The sequence below is a fragment of the Vulpes vulpes genome, chromosome 12, assembly GCF_048418805.1.
Source record: "Vulpes vulpes isolate BD-2025 chromosome 12, VulVul3, whole genome shotgun sequence".
Taxonomy (NCBI): Eukaryota; Metazoa; Chordata; class Mammalia; order Carnivora; family Canidae; genus Vulpes; species Vulpes vulpes.
Window position 1 is genome coordinate 168,437,050 of NC_132791.1, and position 14,457 is coordinate 168,451,506.

At 63.0% G+C, this 14,457-nt stretch overlaps 1 protein-coding gene across 15 annotated transcripts in view; it reads right to left on the reverse strand.

Annotated features, from left to right (window-relative positions):
* Positions 1-14,457, reverse strand: part of GSE1 (Gse1 coiled-coil protein) — a 414,721-nt gene that overhangs the window by 21,869 nt on the left and 378,395 nt on the right. For all 15 annotated transcript variants that reach the window (XM_072731390.1, XM_026004936.2, XM_072731388.1 and 12 more), the window contains one exon: positions 4,179-4,378. In XM_072731390.1, the coding sequence (XP_072587491.1) occupies positions 4,179-4,378 (200 nt within the window). The remainder of the gene's footprint in view (positions 1-4,178; positions 4,379-14,457) is intronic.

The following is a 14,457-nucleotide window of genomic DNA, read 5'->3' on the forward strand; positions in this document are numbered from 1 at the left end:
CTTTCCAGAATCTTCTGGATTCTGGAGCAGCCACCAGCCTGGGGGGTGGGGGGTGGCGCTCCATCATTGGGACAGCCCTTCTCAGCCCAAGGGAGGTCACCACTAGCCCAGGTCCGACCTTGGCCACACCCCGAGAGCTCCTGGGCCAGGTCCCTCCTTCACCTGGCTGGACCACCAGGCCCACCCCCAGCAGGCAGCAAACGGGGGTCGGGAGATAGCAGGTGGCAGTCATGGGGGTCACAGCCCAGCATGTCCACCCAAATCCTCGGTAGTTCCCCTGTGCCACCAAACAAGCAGCACACCTTGAAAACAAGCGGGCGGGGGGTGAGGGGCCCTAGGTGGCTCACTGGTTGAGCGTCTACCTTTGGCTCGGGGTGTGATCCCAGGATCCTGGGATTGAGTCCCGTATCGGGCTCCCTGCCTGGAGCCTGCTTCTCCCTCTGCCTGTGTCTCTGCTTCTCTCTGTGTGTCTCTCATGAATAAATAAATAAAATCTTAGAAAAAAAGGGGGGGAACCACAACGCTTGGACCAAGTCTCCTCAACAAGGCAAAAACTGGAGAACACGTCTAAGAATGATCGCTGGACACACAGAGGCTGAGCCCCGTCCCCGGAGGAGATGCCCCCCACTCCTGGTTCGGCCATGGCTGAGGTTCTCTGTTCTCTGGTACAGTCGGGGGTGCGAGCTGCAGAGCCCCCAGTTTATCACTGGGCTGCGCACTCTAATCGCACCCACCCCCAACCCCCAGCAGCCAACGCCAGCCCGCGGACGAGGCGGGGCGGGCAGTAGAGGAGGGCCTGGGCCGTGCCAGGCCACCACCGCGCCCTCTCTGGCCTTCCAGAAGACACATCCGTGATAATTAATTGAAGGAGACAAGCCGCTGATTGGAATTTTTAATGAGCAGCAACATCTGTTCCTGCCTGCACGCTGGCATGGCCGCCCTGCTCACAGTGGGGTCCTTGCAGGTTCACGAACTCTGACTTGCCCTTCCCCGAAGGGGCGTTCACGCGGCAGGTATCAAGGAGACACAGGCACGCACAGCAACAGCTTGGGTCAGAGTGAGCAGATGAGAGCTCCCACCTCCCAGCAATCCAGAGACTTCCATATAGGGGCCCACACCTATAGGTCCTACAGATGGCTGTGGGGACAGCAGGATGGGCTCCTGCCTAGCCTTAGTGTGGACACAGCTCCCATCTGGTCCTACAGACCCTAGGACACCCATCACTGTCCCGTGCCTCAGTTTCCCCACCCGCCAAGGGTGCCAATCACAGCATCAGCTCCTAGTGCGACAGGGACAGATGCACGGACATAAAGGGGATGCAGGGTGAAGGGCCCACACATCTCCCGCCCACACTAGCGTCTCAGCGGCTATTTGCAGGTCAGGGCTTGCTGGGTCCTCCCACACGCCTGTCGCCTGCCACCTGGCACAGGGCCGGGTTTGCACGGGTGCCCTACACCAAACTGCTGTAGTGCTCTGTTCCTCACCGGGGCCGCTGTGGGGTAGGGAAGGCCCCGTGCCTGTGGCCTGGGACGGGCTGGACGGGCCACACCCTCTGGATGGGGACACGACAGTGGGTGTGCAAAGCTCGCCAGCTGCCAGGGCAGGATGGAGACAGTAGCCAAGGGGCTGGACCATCAACCCAGGACAGCAGAATCCCTGGAGGGAGTCGTCGACCCAAGGGCACTGGGGAGAAGCCCCAGACCGCGCTCAGCAAACCAGGCTGCCACCTGCTCCCACGTGCTTCGGGCGCCGTTCACGGAATCAAAGAGCAAAGCCTCGCACCCTGGGCTGCCCCGGCCACGTGGGAGGGGCCCTGAGCGCACCGTCCCCAGAAGCCCCTTGTCCCCTGAGTGGACAGGGGAGACAAAGCCCTGCTGGAAGGCGGCCGGGCCAGATGGCACCTTCCCGCCGGCGGCGGAGGATAAACAAGGCGCTGGAGAGCCGGGGGGAGGGGCTGGCGGGCAGGCAGGGGGCTCTGTGGGCTGGACCCGCGCGCCTCCGGTCCGGCTGGAGCCCTGCCAAGCCCGCGACGGGCACCGGGGAGCGAGGCCGGCCCCCTCGGGGGCGCACAGACGCTGCCCGGGCAGAGAGGGGCTGGGGCGGGCCCAGGCAGCAGCCCCCAAGCCGGGCCACCCCGGGGCACCCCAAGAGCGGGCTGGGCTCCCCACTGCCGTTCTGGCAGACAGGCGAGCGTCAAGGAGCATCTGGGGGCAGCTTTTATTTCTGAGCTGCGGCTGCAGGCACAGCTGTACAGATGAAGGGAGGACGAGGGGGAGGATGGGAGGCAGGGAGGGAGGGAAATCCTTCATTCTCTGGTGATTAGAGAGGGTTCCAGTCAGGCAGGCAGGACATGCCCTGTTAGCTCTAAAATAGACCATTTCTCATTCCAGCCGGCTTTCGCAGCCCCCACTACCTGGGAAACGGGACCCTGGCGACCCTGGCGACTGACGGGCCCAGAGCCCCGCCCCCACGACTCCCCACCTGGCGGGATGCCCCCCCTCCAGCCCCTCCCCAGAAGGATTACATTCTCCACTGAGCCTTTGTGCGGAGCTGATGAGCCATACATCATCTGCTAATCCAGTTCCCTTCCCGCCGCCCTCCCTGGTGGCATTAGTGTTTCATTAAGCGACGCGGCGGTAAATGGCTGCAGCAGATCTATCACGGCCCTTTCTCTGGGGTTACTAAACGTTCCTGAGGCAGGCAGGACCCTCAGAGGGGAATACTGGGGAGGCTTCCTCTAGTCCGGGCCGACAGGGTGGGAGGGAAGCCCCTCCGGGGCAGGCAAACGGGACAGTGTGGGCCACGGCGGTGGGAGGCTGTCACCAGCCAGCGCTGAGCAGGACACGGCCAGCAGGACCCAGGGACCACCCGGGGCCGAGGGAGGCAGGGCGCTGGGGCCCTGAGGTCAAGGCGGGTTGCCAGGTGGCTGACAGTAAGAGGCAAGGAGCCCCCCTGGAGGCAGGAGATGCTGGTGAAGACCACTCATCTCCGTCAAACCAAGGCCAGCTCGGGGGTCTCCAAACCCCTCTGGCTGGCACCTGCCCGCCAGGCCCTACCCAGGCTCTCTCACCCCCAAACTGCACACAGAACAGGGTAGAACAGAACAGAGCCAAGAGTCAAGACAGCAGCATCGAGATGCGCACAGGGCCACACCCAGCCTACAGCTATATCTAGAATTCAGGGATCCTCACCGTGTGCCAGGGCCTCCCCGAGGGCCAGCCCCTCCTCTGTGGACAGAGGCTGGCTGTCCCCGAGCCCCAGGGCAGAGAAAACACAGATCCCCCATGATGACGGGTATGTGTGGCCCTGGTGCCCACCGGACTCTCCACTTCCATTTTCCTTCTGGTTAAATTAGTATTTCGGAGTATGGCCACCCCACTGGGAACCCAGAAGGGAAAGAGGCCATTGCCCCCCTCCCCGCAGCCCCTGCTGGGAACACCCAGGTGTTGGAGGGGTGGAGGTTGGGGAGGGCGGTCAGGCGGGGCAGGCAACAAAGGAGCGCTCCCAGGACCCTCTGCGGGGCAGGCCCCTCCCACCTGCCAGGTAGCCGTGCAGGGAGCCCCCAGAGTACGGGGGTGGGACATCTGGAAGTTAAGACGGAAACGGGAAATCAGGGCACATGAATCTGCACACGGGCATCTTCCCTACTTGGATCCTTGTCGGGGCGGTGGGCGATCACAGCCATGACGTGCAAACACCATTTTAAGCACCTCACACAGGCCTACGGGGCCGAGCTGTGTCCCACCAAGATTCTCAAGTTGGAGGGCCTTTTTCGAGGTAAGGTCGGCCCTGATCCAACAGGACCAGTGTCATTAAGAAAGGAGATCAGGATGCAGAGGCACAGAGGGAGGTCTGTGCGAGGACACAGCGAGAAGGCAGCGCCCGCGGGCCCAGGAGAAAGGCCCAGGGGGAAGCAGTCCTGCCCACGGCGGAGGGCTCGGACTCCCGGCCTCCAGAGACACAAAGCATCAACGTGTCCTTTGAACCCCCGGTCCCTGGCCTGACTGTAGCCACCTGACCGACATCCTCGGATTTTCCTCCAACACACGCCAGACCGTCCAGGTGAGTGTGCTGTTGTTCTGCTCTTCAGAGCAGACAGGCTCACAAGAGTGAGTCGAGATGAGGGGTTTCACCCCCAGGTGTCGTCCTTCCCAGCACCTGGGACCCCAGTAACTCACCTGCCGGCTCTCGCTCCTCCAGACACCATTGACGGTCTTGGTCGGGGCGATGGTCACCACGGGGGGCGTGCTGGGCACACTGTGGCCCCCAGGGGGGACGATGATAGGGCCCATGGGCACGCGCTTGGGTGTGCTGGCGGGGGAGCTGTGGTTGGTGGCCGGCGAGGACACGGGGGACGATTCGCTGCTGAGTGAAGACCCTGTGGGAGAAAGGATAGGTAGCATGAGCAGGGGTCACGCTCGGCCCGCGGGCCCAGCAGGGGCACAAGGTCATGGGCACTCCAGCTCCCAGGGCCGGTCACCCTAGACCCAAGCCCTAAAGGAGGGCACAGAGCCAGGGGCGCAAGCAGGGTGGGCAGGAAGGGGGAACCATCCTGCTGGATGTGGATGGAGACACCAGCCCCAGCAGAGTGGGCATGCTTACAATGCAGGTGGGGGCCGCCTCCCACACCCCAGGCTGGGTGGAACCTGCTTGACACACCACCAAGACCCTCCCCCAACGTGAGGCTGGAGCAGAGGGTGGAGGCAAGACCCACAGGCTCCCAACAGGGCCCCGGGCCTTCCGTGTGCTTGCGGGTGGAGAGGTCACAGGGAAAGGTGTGGAAGACGGTGCCCTGGTGGCCAGCGCGTTGCGTGGGCCTGGCAGGGGCGGGGGGGTCCTGGACATGGAAAAGTGGCCACGGAAGACTCATCATTTTTTCTTAGATATCAACTGCAATCTATTCTTAAATTTTAAAAATTGAGAAGATCTAATTCACCATTTAAAGCATAAAGGTCACTGGTTTCTAGTACATTCAGAGTCATGCAACCACCACTACCTGACTCCAGATCACTACCATCACCCCAGCATAGCCCAGCGTCACTCCTGGAGGACAACCCACTATCCCCTTGGAGGTGGTGTGGAGGGGACAGAGCTGGGGGGGGGGGGGGGGGAGGCAGGGCGTGAACAGGGTGGACACGGCTGAGAGGAAAAGCACCCCGGGGTCCCAGGGCAGGAGGCTCAGGGGTGCAGCCAGGCGGGCCAGCTGCTTAGGTCAATGGCTGCTCCCCCTGCGACGGTGCTGAGTGGAGGGGTGAAGTGTGAGCAAGGTGGTAATCCTGTTCAGGTGCGTCCTGCTCCCCAGGCCGTGTCCTCCAGCAGGCACCTGCCTTGCTGAGGGGCAGCTGGAGCACAGGAAGGGCCCAGCCGGGGCCCAGTGACGTCCGCGGTGCACACACATCCACCCCGCACTCTGCGGGGAAGGAGCCCCACACGTGCCCACAGAGTGGCAGTCCATGGACACTGGCTCATGCCGCCCAAGTCCCTGTCACAGACCCCAGGAGGACCCGACTCCATCTGAAAGCATGAGAGCCTCTGGGGCCGCGTGGAGGGGCACACACTCACCCATGGCTGGGGGTGGGGGGTGGGGAGACAGAGGGGTTCAGGCTGAGCAGGATAAAGAGGCCACTGCTGACAAGAGGCGACCTGGGACATGCCCCATCTTGCTTTTGGACTCAAAGGGCAAACACTGACCCTTCTGAAGGTCCCCGTGGGCACCTCTTGTTTGCAAGAGCCCGGCCTGGGTGGGAGGGTGGGGAAGCAGGTCAGCAGAGACACCCCCTCTCAGAAGGAGAATCCCATCGGCGTTCAGGCATCCTGCTGGAGTTTGCTCCAACCCTGCCTTGTTCCTGGGGTCGTGGGACCCCCACTGTGTCTTCACACCACCTCATGTGCCATGCTCACGTTACCAAATGGAACCTTTGTGTTGGGGGTGGGTGGTCAGGGCAGCCTATGGCTCACAGGCAGCCGCTGACAGCCTACCGGCTGCCAAGGCGTCACTGCAGTGGATCTATCTTCCTGTCCCCGAGGCCCTGGCCAGCCAAGCGGGGCCTCAGCAGGGCAGCGAGGAAGGAGAGCGGCTGGACATAGAGGCCCCAGCAACATCAGGACAGAGCCTTGCCCTGAGCAAGTTGCTCTTGTCCAGGACTCTTCATCATGACTCCCTAGCCTTGTACCCGACATGTACAACTGTAAAGGCAGCCCCATGAGGGGGCACCCAGTCCTAACTCCACAGGCCAAGCGCCAGAGCCGCCCAGCAGCATGTTCTGCTCAGCAATATCAAGTACAGCACGGAGGCCAGATGTCCCTCACTCCTGGATCCACCTGTCCGTGCTTGGCCAGGGAGGCAAATGAGGAGCTTCCTGAGGGCTGCTGGCTGCTGACCCCCGATTCCCCAGATGAAGGAGCAACCACAGCCCCCACCCCAAGGATCCTGCAACCCCAAGTTGGCCAGACCAAGCCTGGCTCTGCTGCCTGTGAGCTTGGGTGAGGTCTGAACCTCCTAGTCAGATGTCACCACCACCAGGGTAGAGCTAACAGCGCACAACGCTGGCCACCTTCCCTTCCCAGCGGGGACAGCCTGAGGTTTTGAAACAAGCTACGTCTGGCCAAGGCGGTGACCTTTGCGGCCTGCACCCAAAGCCGGTTTCAGGACGGCCACAGGGATGGAGGTTGGGGTGTGTCACAGGCAGATCCAGCCAGTCCTGAGGGCAGAGCCGCCCAGCTGGAAAGTGACCTCCCTGAGGTTCCAGAATGGCCCTCGGGGGCTGGTGGGCAGCCGCTGGAGAGATGGAGAGAGATCTGGGTGGCTAGTCCTGGATCCTCACCCAGGCTTGTGCAACTCTGCAAAAGTGGCTGCATCTTCTCAAGGCCATCTGCCCACCTGGCCCGGCAGCCCCATTCCGGGGCATGCACCCAGCAAAGCAGGGCTGACGCCCACCAGACATGGCGAGGGGGCTGTGGGCAGTGGAGAGGACACAGGGCCCGTGCTCGGGCTGGAGGGACCGCCCCGCCTCCCTCCACGGGGGCAGGAAGCAGCACGCATCGCGGTCACGCCAGCGGGTCACACAAACACCACCAAGCGAGGACAGACGGCTAATGCAGACAGGTCGGAATGCAGACGGTCCCACCGGCCGAGGCACAGAGGGAGAGCAGGGGGCGGGTTCCTGACGCAGGGGGGTCACTCTGAGAAGCTGTCCCACTGGACACCGATGACCTGTGAGCTTTGCTGTAGGTTATTTAGATCTTGATGAAAAGTTCCACTTGCATTCTTGAAAAAAACAAACAAACCTAAATAGGGAATCTTTTCCTTAAGAGAGAACTTCATGGAAGCTCTACTGCTCTTCTTTCTGGGTGGCAGTGGCTTTACGGAGGTGATCCCCACACAGGAGAATGCCCCCTCAAGTGTGGATTCAAGGGCGCATTCACAGCAGGGTGGCCATCCCCCAGGAAAGGAAGCCCGGCTCGGCCCCCACCCCTCGATTTGCGTGGTCTCCAAGGATGTGCCTACTCCGCGTGGTTCCCGTGAACCATCCCAGCACACGGGACCTTCTGCGTTGGCTGCTGCTCGCCCCGTGTGGTTTTATGTTGCATCCACGTGGCAGCAGGAACCCACTCCTACCTGGGGCCGGCTGCCCTCCCTAACCACGCACACCCACACCCCTCGGCTCCGCGAGGGGTGTTGTGTCTCCTGCACTCACAGCTCATCTCCCACGCGGCCCCTCGCTCGGCCACCAGGCCTACACCCCGGGAGACCTTGTGAATCCTCTGCCCTTGGGGGTGGGGAGGGCAGATATCTGTGCTCTGGAGCAAAAACAGGAAGGAAGGAAGGAAGGAAGGAAGGAAGGAAGGAAGGAAGGAAGGAAGGAAGGAAGGAAGGAAAACACACACAGGCCAAGAGCAGCTGCGGTCAAGGCAGAGGTCATGAAGAGCCTGGAGGAAAAGCTGGGGTCAAAGGCCAAATGGAGCGGGGGGGGGGGGGGGGGGGGGGGCGGGCAGCACAGCTCGCAGCAGGAGCACCTGACGGCACCAGGCTGGGGCGCAGGGTCCCCGGGCCACTTGGGCCACTCTCCCCGTCAGACCACCCTGCCAGCTGCGGGAAGAGGCCCCCCTCCCGCCACGAGCTAGCTTCTCCCGGATTAACCTCGTTTCTAATCACCAGGGGGCCAGGGGTGGGGGAGCTGGAGACCCAGGTGCACTAGAGCAGGAGGCCACCGGCAATTAGCAGCCTGATCCCCTGGGGGTCGGATGTCCCTCGCCAGCCGAGCAGGCGATCGATCCCCGACCACGCACCCACAATTAGCGCGCAGCCACCCCGACCCGGCTCACGCACGGCGGCGGGAGGGCTGCGACCGCCCTCATTAACTGGAGACGCGCGGCAGGAGCCAGTCGGGGCGCGCAGGCAGCTGGGGGATGACAGGAGGCCGCGCACTCAGCGTCACCTCTGCTGTCTGACCGGGAGGATTAGCGCGGGGGCCGCGGGGCTCGTGTAATTAACAGCTGAGACCCCAGACTTGGGGAGGGGAGTGGGGCTGAGGCCTGAAATCAAAACCGCAAAACCACGACGGCCGTCAGCTCTCAGCCCTCCCAGACTCGTGCTTAGCTGGCCGCGGAGACCGTCTCGAGCCCCCTTCGGGGCGTCCAGAACAAGGACCGCCACCCACCCCGGTACTAGCCCTGGAGGACAAGGCCAGCTCCGGGTCACCCCACAGCGACCCGGTCCACTCGACCCTGTACTGGGTTAGGTGCCTCACTCCTGATGCCAGGGAGGAGACAAGAGGACAGTCTCCTGTCTTCCCGGCCACCCAAGCTTGGCAGGGCTGGAAGGGGCAGCACTGCAGGCCCCTGTCCCAGTGGGGCTTTGCCCGACTTCAATCAGTGTAGGCAGCGTCCTGGGACCCAGGGCCACAAGCAAGGGGAGGGCGGGGGCCCCCGAGGACCCTGTCTGGGTCTGCTCGCCAGGGCTCTCTGCTCACCCCGGCAGTGTGTCCCGTCCCCTGTCCTAGGTCCACCTCAGATGGTCCCTGTGCAGACTGCATTCCGCTGGAGCTCGGATGGCTGTGTTCCAGAGGAGGGACAGCCTCCACTGCCCTTCCTGTCCTCACCCACCACATCCCCCACCTCCCCCAGGCCTGGCGGGCGAGTGTCCCTTGGACCCAGAAATGAGACTGGCCATCAGGCAGCCTCCTTTGGTTGTAAGGCCGAGGAGCCCGTGGGGCCTGCAGGAAGCCTCCCAGCCAGCAGGCAGTCAGGTGGACACAACCTGGACAGTCCCAGAGTCGCCTCCCTGGAACATGACCACCAGAAGAGGAACCTTGGCCCCTCTGCCTTTTGGGAAGCAAAGTGTGTGGGTTACAGGTGCCAAATGCCATCGCCAGCACACGAAGGCAGGGACATCCTTCCTACATGGGGGGACGATGACACATGCAGGGCATTCCTTGCCCCGCCGAGGTCAACGGCTCCAACGACCCCAGGGGTTGGGGGAGAAGGGGTGGGCCAGAGTTGTGGGGCCGCTGCACACTGGCTTCCCGGCTGGGGGGTCTCCCCACCTGCCCACAGGCTGGAGCACCTCCACAGCACAGGACCGTCAAAGCCCTCGTCCCGCCTCACGGCCACTGGTGTGCTCCTGTACCAAATTTGCCATCATGTGACAGTCACGAAACCCAAATCACCAAAGGCAAGGTGTGGGTCTTTCTTAGGAAACGTTTCCAGGGGCCCATTATTCATCGCTGAGCAGGACTGAGGCTGGTGAGGACAGTGGGCTCCGTGAGCTGAGGGCAATGCTGCTGTGGTGGGGCCCACAGGGAGGAGCAGCGTGAGTGGGGAGCACAGAGAGGTGATGGGGCAGTCACTGCTGTGTCACCACAGCCAGAAGGCCCGCTGCCACGAATACCCCAGTGCTAGGCATCGCCCATGGTCCACTGTTCTGGTCCTATGCACCTTGCCCATGCAGCCTGCCCCCTGCCCTGAGCCTCTCTCCTCCAGCCCCAGCCTCCAGAGGACCTCCCCTCCCCCAACCAAGAGCTCACACCTGTGCTCAGAGACAGATGGGGCTGCAGATGCCCGCAGGGAAACGCCACCTCACGGAGCCCCGCCAGCGCATGGCTGACACACGGGCGGCGAGCGTGCCAGGTGGGATCTTTCCTTTCCTGGTTTTGCTGTTTTCTTTGAAAGAGGCAGACTTCAGGTGGCAGCAGGGAAGACCCACCCGCGCTCCACGGGGCTGGCTGCGTGATGGCAATGCTGGTGGGTAGAGTCACACCTCCAGCCTCAACCAGGGGAGGAATGTGCCGCTGCCTCCCTGGGGCTCAGGGGCAGGACCTCGGTTCCAGCAGCTCCCGAGGCCCCGCCGGTAACTGGACCCGCCTGCAAAGCCAGCGACAAGATGAGGCAGGCAGCCAACAAGCGCCATGGAAGGAAGCCGGGCAGGGGCGCCCGTGTTCGGGCTCTGGACTGGAGAGTTAGCAATTCAAGTCCAGCTGCCACCGCCACGGGGACCCGTGCTCTTGGCAGACACCCCCTGGGTGAGGCCGCTCAGCCACCCCACTGGGCCCACCCTGCTCCCTCTGCGCAGCCGGGGCCCCTAAGCCAAAGCTGCCCAAAGAGACCCTACCCTGACACAGCCGGGTCTTGGGGACAGCAGGGAGCGCCCAGAGAAACAGGCCCTCGACAGGGGTGTGGAGGTGAGCGGTGTGCGAGGTGGAAAAGACAGGTGGGGCATGCGGGGAGGGGCCCAGCCCCAGGGGTGCGGCTGAGGACGCATGGGGCTCCCCGCCCCTCAGCAGACGGGCGCCGAGGCCCCACAGGAGGCGCCTGCTACAGCGTGGAGGCGAGCAGATTGCCACACAGCCTGTCGGAGCCAGCGCCTGGCAGCGGCCTCTGCTTCGTCATGCTCCAGGACGCCGGGGACTCGGGCTCCCAGGCTCGCCCTCTGCAGGGAGCAGAGGGGAAGGGTCAGGGCCACGGGGGTGGGGGGGGATGGCTCCCAGGGCAAGTGGGGCCGCTGTTGGACTCCAGCCGCTGCCACGTTGCAGGTGGGGCATTTCCTGATGGGCGGCAGGGACTCAGCCCTCACTCAGTCATTCAACAACTCCCCGTGAGCACACAGGGCAGCTAGGGACAATCAGGGGGTTGGGGGTCACAGCTTGCCCCAGGTCAGCGCTCTTGGGGTAATGGGCTGAGGGTCATTCCATGGCTCAAACTGGGGTGTGTATGGGGGACAGTCTGTCCAGAGAGGCTCTGGTGGGGGGACAGGCAAGGCAGAGGTGGCCAGGTCAAGGCTGCACCTGGACAAGCAGATTTGGGAGGGGACAGAGGGCTGAGCGGCCCAGGAGAACATCCTTTTTGCGGCCAGAGAAACAGGGAAAGGGCCCTGGCAGCCCCAACAGCAAAGGGCTACACGCGTGCTGCCTCTGCTCAACAGGGCACGCCCTGGCCTGTCCCAGAGAAATGGTCCCACGGGCACAGATGCGACCATTGTGGGGCCAGACCCAAAGCCCTTTGCAGAAGAACGTGCTGTGTGCTGTGTGCTGCCCCTTTATCCGGCAGCATGGCTGGGGAAAGGAGTTCAAGCTCACCGCCTTTCCATGGTGGCCCTCTCCTTCCTAGGAACCTCCCAGTGAGAGTCTTCCAGCACCCCCCACCCCCATCCTGGCACCGCTGAGGGCCAGGGAGGTGGTGGTGGCAGGGGTGGCGGGGGTCAGGGGTAGGGGATGATTGCACCGACGGCCTCCTTTTGGTGCACACAGCTGCTACACCTAGCGCTAGTGTGTTCTCTCTGAATCAAAATCTACAAGGATGAGATCTCTAAGAAAAGAAAAAAAAGCTCAGAGAGATAAAGTGACGGGCCCAGGTCACACAGCCAGGATGTGAGCCAGAGGATCAGGCGGGTCCAGGCCCCAGGGGCACCCACAGCCCCTCCAGGAGCAGCGGGCATCTCCACCCTACAGGACCCCCAGGGCAGTCAGGCCGTGAAGAAGGCACCTCAGAGCCTCGGGACAGATACAATTCCCTACCAGGGGGCTTATTTCTCTGTTCTCATCCTTGCTCTCAAGGTAGAGCAAACCACTGGGCACTCAGGTTACTTCCTCGGAGTTGCATGTTTAAACTGTACCCCTCAGGACATGATGTGAGGAAACACATGAGCCCGAGAAGCAGAGGAGAGAGCTTGGGCCATAGCTCAAAATAAGGGGACGCTCCACAGCAAGGGAGGGGCGGCGGGGGACAGGGTCAAAGGTGAGCCGGAGATGCACCAGGTTGCACGTGGCAGACAGGACAGGCTGTGGTTGTGGCCCTGCCTCCCCACCTGCCCCCTACGGAGGTCTGGAAGCTGCTCTGGCTCCAGCCAGGACCTCTCTGTCCAAAGGGACAAGGCCATGGGCAGTTGGCAGTAGAGTCCTGGGTCCCTGGAGCCACCGGATGCCAAGATGCTAGCACCTCCGAGGGCATGGGGCCTCTACCCACTGCACCAGAGGCACCCACATAAGACAGGAGCCCGGTGGTCAGCAAACATGCCAGGGAGGGACCTGAGTGTGTGGCTTCCAAATTCCTCTCTGCTGCTCACAATGAGGGACGGAGGCCAGCTCACAGTTCAGTTTCATCCACCAGCCACAGGGACAAAGAACGCGGCAGGAGACTGGCCGGTCCACGGCCAGCACTCAATACACGCCACCGCCGTGTTGAAGGCGAGGGTGCCGCACACGCCCGGTGACAGGTGCACGGTGCCAGCCAGCCGCAAGGTCATTCAGCCGTGAGAAGGAATGAAATCCTGGCATGCTGAGTGGGGGTGGCCCTGGAACATTGGGCGAGGTGCAGGAAGCCAGTCACTCGCGCTCTGCCCACCCCGGCCCCCCAGAGTGCGCCAGCAGACCGTGGCTCCAGGGCGGGGGGGGGGGGGGGGGGGGGCAGTGTGTGCTCATGGCACAGGCGCCTCTGCGGGGGCAGTGACCTGGTCTGATGTAGTGGTGACAGCTACACAACCCAGAAGACCCTAGAGGCCACGGCATCGACCGCTTTAGGAGAGGACTTGTTTGGCACTGAATCAACGTAAACAGTGTGAGAACCATCCTGCTCCTTCCCTGACCACGTGCTTCCTGCACCACCGAGGTGGGTGTAGGGGCGAGGGGGCTCCCACCCCAGCTTGTCATCCCGATTCCAGCTCTGCAAGCCACTTAGGGCTACACGGCGGCAGCAAGGGGCAAAGGCACGTCCTCACGAGCTGCGTGCCCTGGGCTCATGACTTGACCTCTCTGAGCCTCTCAGCCTCACCATCCGTACAGCAGGCAACTCCTGGCTGTGAGCCACTCCCGCTGATGGGGGAGGTGGTGAGGTCACAGTTGGGGTGACTCTGAGAAAAAAGGGGACCAGGCACGAGGTGTGGCTCAGGGATGCTCCCGAGAATGACCGCACCTCCTCATTTCTTCAAACTGAACTCTGACTGGGGTGGATCAAATAAAGAATTGAAAACTGAGCTCAAAGCCACGGGCTTGAGGCTGCCAACTCTCAGACTTGGCTGGTGGCTGCCAGAAAGCCTACGATTCTCAAGATGCAGTGTGACGAGGGCCGAGGCAAGCACACAGTGGGACACGGGGTGTCCCAGGGCCCCAACACCGCTCCACGGGTATGCAGCCCCCCAAAGCTCGGCCCTCACATCTGAACGATGGGGTGACCATAGGCCAGCCAGCTTCCATGGCAGCAAGGGCTCCGGCCAGCGTGGCTGGTACCTGGCCTCCCTCTCCTGGCCCTTCTCTGCAAAGTCACTCTTCCCAGGGCAGTGAACGAACGTGCAAAATGCCCAGGTCACAGCTGCGAGGAACAGGGCCCCATGGCTACCGGGCCTGGCCTCTGCCGCCAGCACACTTTGTTCCCAGCCAGCGAGGCCCGGAAGCCTCTGGCACGTTGGCTGCCGGCTGGCCCATCCTTCCAGCCAGATGCTGAGACCAGCCATGGGCTGTAGAGAGGAGACGGGACCATCAAGGCAGGCTCCGGCCCTATGCCCACGGCCCTCCCGTGAGCCCCCATCTGCAGACTCCCCTGCCTACCTCTGCAAAAAGTGCCCGTCCATAGCCACGTCGTCTGCAGAAGTGTCACCCCAGTACGAGCCCAGGAGGCCGGAGTGACAGGTAGGGGTGACTCAACTTCAGCAGAATCAAACTTTCCTATGTGCTGACACTTGCCTTCTAGATGCCAAGGAAGGAGCAGGGGGCTGCCGGGCAAATTCTGCCACGGGGGTGTCCCATCAGCTCCGCCGGGACCGCGGAGTCTCCACGGCTCCGCATGTACCTCCAGGACACTGTGCAGAGCCCAGGACGGCAGGCCTGGGGGCCTCAGCGGGCCCGGGGAGGGAGCTCACCGCCTTCTGCGGGCCATCTGCTCTCCAGCTGCGTGGCACGCCCTGGCCCGGAACAGCGGGGCCTCCCGCACCAGCAGGGTTCCTGCAGCTGGCTCACTCGGACGTGGCCA